General features: G+C 39.6%; 1 protein-coding gene and 1 pseudogene across 1 annotated transcript in view; both read left to right on the top strand.

Annotated features, from left to right (window-relative positions):
- LOC138052838 (uncharacterized) overlaps positions 1–5,000 on the top strand; it is a 116,907-nt pseudogene that overhangs the window by 70,028 nt on the left and 41,879 nt on the right.
- The window catches only part of LOC138052837 (uncharacterized), a 22,973-nt gene that overhangs the window by 6,477 nt on the left and 11,496 nt on the right, over positions 1–5,000 (top strand). The window contains exon 3 of the mRNA XM_068899421.1: positions 1,223–1,768. Coding sequence (XP_068755522.1) covers positions 1,223–1,768 — 546 coding nt within the window. The remainder of the gene's footprint in view (positions 1–1,222; positions 1,769–5,000) is intronic.

Below are 5,000 nucleotides of genomic sequence, written 5' to 3' on the forward strand. Positions count from 1 at the left end.
GTGCTAAAGTTTTTGTTTGACCTTCGCCTTTTGTATTCTAGCAAAAATTGTAAATACCTTAGTGTCAACTATCGTTTAATTTCCATTTATGCATGTCTTTGTTTTGACCTAACGCCCGTTACATTTAAATTGCGAACTTTCCAGTACAGTTTAACCTTGATAATGGGGTCATGTCTGACTCCGAAACGTCGGATAGTGTTGTTACTTTTTATTCTTAATACGTTTTCTAAATCGATCCTTCTTAAAGTCTTTTCTATGTGGGAATTTTCTACAGCCTGAAGGGATTAATGCCTCGCGGTGACTAAACCCTGAGATTCTCAAGTACTTTCAGTACGCTTTTCTGTTTTTAAACGATCTCCACACAAAAACCTTTTATGTATTGTTTTAAGATAATTCGCGATATCCGAAAAAGAAAAACGAGCGCCGAACTTGTTCAGATTCTTTATATTGCTTCTACAGCGAGAATGTACCATTTCGATAATTCAGTCCTAGTATTTCCATCAATGGCAAAGCTCCTCCCCACCCTCATGAAAACCAACAACACCCACAATTTCTCTATTCGCTCGAACGAAGGGCTAACGGTCGAAACGTCAGCTTTCCAAATCGTTTATAGCTTTGATCAGCTACACGTGTATCGCAATGTAGAAAAACAGTCCATAAATGAGAAGATTTATTTTGATGATGATGAGCCGAGTATACTCGAAAAAAACGAGTGTTCCCAAAAAGAATCAAACTTGGGACCATCTGATTACCTGTTCGGATGCTGTTTACTGCTACAACAGCGAGTCAGAATGGTCAGCGTAAAGTATTGCAGGACAAATCGGCATTATAGTATGTGGCAGTAAAGCAAGTTCGATTAGTGCTCGGAGCACTCGATATATTTTTTCCTGAGTATCCCCGAGTGATCATCGAAACGATACCACTTCACGCGTTACTCAGTTTCTCACCTGTTATTGAATTCTTATCATTTAACATACACTTTGCTACCAACCCGCGCACTAACGATAGGAAACAGGGTAAAAAAATTCACCTAGCTTCTCCTGCTTATTAATAACCAAATAACCCAGCGAAAGGTTGTTTTTATGCTTCAAATAATAAATGCTATTTATCGGATCAGAATTTTACGATGTGAGTTGAATCACTTTATGGGTTAACTTTACCAAAATCCACAATCACAGTGTTTTATTGATGTGATGATGCCTGAAAGTCATTTATGTTGCAGTCGAGCCATCTGTTTCTCTTCATCCGGGGCCTCTTTATATCAGCGAAGGAAGCAATGTCACTCTTCCCACTTGTCACGTGACTGGTCACCCCACACCAGAAGTGAAGTGGAGCAAGTTGTTTGGTCAGCTTCCACAGGGAAGAGTGCTGAGAAATAACACAGTCATGAGATTATCAGACGTCCGCAAAGCTGACTCTGGAGACTACGTTTGTACTGCAACTAACATTTTAGGAAGTGTTATTAAGAAAACTCTATTAGTTGTAGTTTCTCTTCCACGCTTTACCATCAAACCTCCAATCAGACCTTTTGCAACACTTGGCGATTCCCTGAGACTGAACTGCAGCGCTGCTGGTGATCCACAACCAGTCATCACCTGGAAACGACAAGGCTCTCCACTTCCAGCTGGACGAAATCAACAGATTAATGGAGCCTTAGTTATAAGGAATGTTCAAATGGAGGATGCAGGAAATTACATTTGTGTTGCTACTAGCGCTGGAGTGTTTGTCATAGACACTGTGAGTTTCGTAGAGGTTCGGTATCCACGAGGTAAGCGGAGAAACGTGACAAGTAGTATACTTTTCTTTAAGGAGAGGGGATTTCCTAATGTGCACGTAATACACCAAAATACAACCACAAAGTACATTATCAAGGTCATTATCATTATCAGAAATCACATCTCTGCTTCTTACACGAGGTCATTTTTCCTGATACAGCTGATTCCTGAGTTTTAATTGAGCAAATTAGCCAAGTGATTCTTCATTGAGTGAATAGGAGAGACAATCTTAGGACGCTTGCAGATGGCATTTACCGCACTTGTTGCATAGAGCCAAACACGGGTGCTATGCAGCAGGTCCTTATGTCCTGTTAAAGGCTTGTCTAAACAGGACATAACGACGAATAGCAAAAACACGAGCATGGGTGTTGTAACACGGGAGTGAGATAAGCTAGAAGCATCAGCTGGACGTCAAAGGCACGTGTGGCCAATTTGTTTAGAGAGCGCAAAAGCAGTAAAGTGTCTTTGAGATTGAAATGACCGTTACTTCATAATAATTGTTGAAGCACGAAACTTTGGTTTTACAAATGTGATGACAAAGGTGCGCTAACCACCAAAAGAAAGATTACATAAGGAAAATCCAGTTAGTGGTGGGATTTCCTTAGAGGCTTTCTTTTTGCCTGGCGATATATGCATAAGTAGGCACAAGCAAAATACGAGAACTCAGAAGCCCCTAAAGCATTAACATCTTTAGGTAAAACAGGAGACACTTATTGGCCGTTTTTATACTAAAGACGCATAATTCGTCTGGGACGAACTTGAGCAAACATTTTTTCTGCGTCTTTTAAATTCGTCTAGTATAAAGACGGGCATAAGACGCATTATGCGCCTGGACGAAGAATCTATTTTAGTGCGTCTTCGAAGACGCACTAAACTGGATAGCTCGTCCAGACGAATTATGCGTCTTGTGCCCGTCTTTATACTAGACGAATTTAAAAGACGCAGAAGAAATGTTGGCCCAAGTTCGTCCCAGACGACTTATGCGTCTCATATAGTTCGTCCCGTTTTTACACTAGACGGATAACATGAGAGACGCATAATCCGTCTTGACGGATTATGCGTCTCTAGTATAAAAACGGCCATTGACAATATTTTTTTGTGTAGTGACGCGTTGCAAATCGTTTTTCTTCTAAAATATCCACATTTAAAGCTGCTGTTTATTTTAATTCGAGGAACAAGGTCTCAAACAAAAAAAGTGCCTCTAAAATTTACATTTTATTTTGCGTTTCATCCTTGCATTTATATCAAACAATCACTATTTTCCAAAAGAGAAATATAATTATATTAGCCTATTTTCCACGTTTTCTCGCATTCTTTTGCCACGTAAGTAACGAAGGTTACTTCGTCATTTATCGTTAAAGTTTTGCAGGTACATCATCCCATAGCAACAAGAGTATCAAGTGTTTTGTTTGATTCTTAGTACATGTGTTCCTAATAGAGCCCTTTGCACACATCAGGTTGCTAAATATTTCCATAGTAACGCGCAGCGTCAGTGTCTTCGCCTGAATGAGCGAGTGGTACATTCGCTTTTGTTTCTATGGAGTCTTCAAAGCATCCGTCTCTAGAACATGCGTATCCACGAGTAAAATGGAATCATTTCAGATTTTCTTCTGCTTGTTCTTTTGCAAAGGTTTATGCCATTTTTTGTGCCACACAAGTTTAAATCGATCTCGACTTCAACCGAAAACAATAACTTTGAACTTATCAAATAATGTTCAAAAACAAAAACAAAAAACAAAACAAAAAAACGTTTGTATCCAAAATAAATAAATTTCAGAATCGACTTCTTTGTTTTAAAAAATTCAGGGCATGGTTTGCTTGGATAATTGTAACATGTAACAGTTGCCTTATTCTTATTTAACAAAGGCTCGTTTTTCTCAGAGAGTATACGTAAAACAGTTGTTTTTTTTTCTATTCTTCGAACAAATTTGATTCCAAACATATCCTCCGGATGAACGTTATTCTACAGTAGGAGTGCAGGTTCCTTTTTTTAATGGCTAGTAACCGAGATCCAGAGAACCAACAAGGATGCTAGTAATGTCTGAGGTTGAAAATTAGTGAGAAATTCAATATTGTCGTACATAAATGTCTTTTTTTTTGTCAGGGAACAAGCGAGAGGAATCTGTACCATCCTATGATACGACTGGTTCCGGGGGCGGACGTATTAATACTAAGATCGCTGCTGCTTTAAGCAGTCCCTTTAGCTAATACAGACTGACAATGGCCGGCAAAATCAAGTTAAACAAACTCCACCCACCTCTGACGCCGGCCAATGAGATAAGCGTTTGTGGAAGCGTACGAATAAGTGTAACCGTCAGAAAAAAAGTCAAAGGCACCTGTGGCTAATTTGTTCAGAGCGAAAGTTAAAAGCAGTGAAGTACGTTTGAGATTGAAATAACCGTAACAACATAAGAATTGTTGAGGCACAAAAATTCAGTTTTATCGAACGAGATGAGGATTCCGAAGGTAAACTAACCACCGAAAGAAAGATTGAATGAATAAATGAATGAGTACTTAATTAAATTCTCCTAGGTGCTTTTTAGAGTCAATGTACATCACTTTGTGGGGGACTTTGCCATATTTCTATAAGGGCACAAATGACACCCGTGCAACTGAATAACAAGTACATAGTTTACACAGGTGCCCCCAGAACAGCATGAGTGAGACACCACCACACCGGGTACCACGTCCCCTACTCTTCTTCAATAGTGTGTGGGTTCTTTAACGTTCCGCACAAGTGGGGGATCCGTATCCGAGAAGACTAGAAAGTTTAACCATGTGCAGATGCTATTACGAAGGCAGCACTTTCTGAGTGTTGTCAGGCGCAGGGGTTATGATCGCATAACCTCTCCCGCACAGTAGTCCGATAATCAACTAACTGAGCAAACCATTTCAAGTGTCCGTCTTCCGTCAGAGCAAATACAGATATTCGAATACCAAGAAATCACATAGCGTATGGATAGAGAGGAAGCTATATGTAAAAGCACTGAAAAGAAAATTCCATGTGTGGTGGGTTACCTTAAAGGCCTGTTTTTTTGGCTGACGACGCTTAAGCACAAGGAAAATACGAGAACTCATCAGAAGCGTTTAGAACATTTATTATATCCATTTAGAAATCGCTGGTGATCCTTGCAATCTAATTTTCTCTCAGTAGTGCGATTTATTCACGAATCGCACTATCTTTTGCTCTAAATCGCACCTTTCCCTAACCAATGAGAAAGGAAC

This window comes from Montipora capricornis, chromosome 6, assembly GCF_036669925.1.
Source record: "Montipora capricornis isolate CH-2021 chromosome 6, ASM3666992v2, whole genome shotgun sequence".
Classification (NCBI taxonomy): domain Eukaryota; kingdom Metazoa; phylum Cnidaria; class Anthozoa; order Scleractinia; family Acroporidae; genus Montipora; species Montipora capricornis.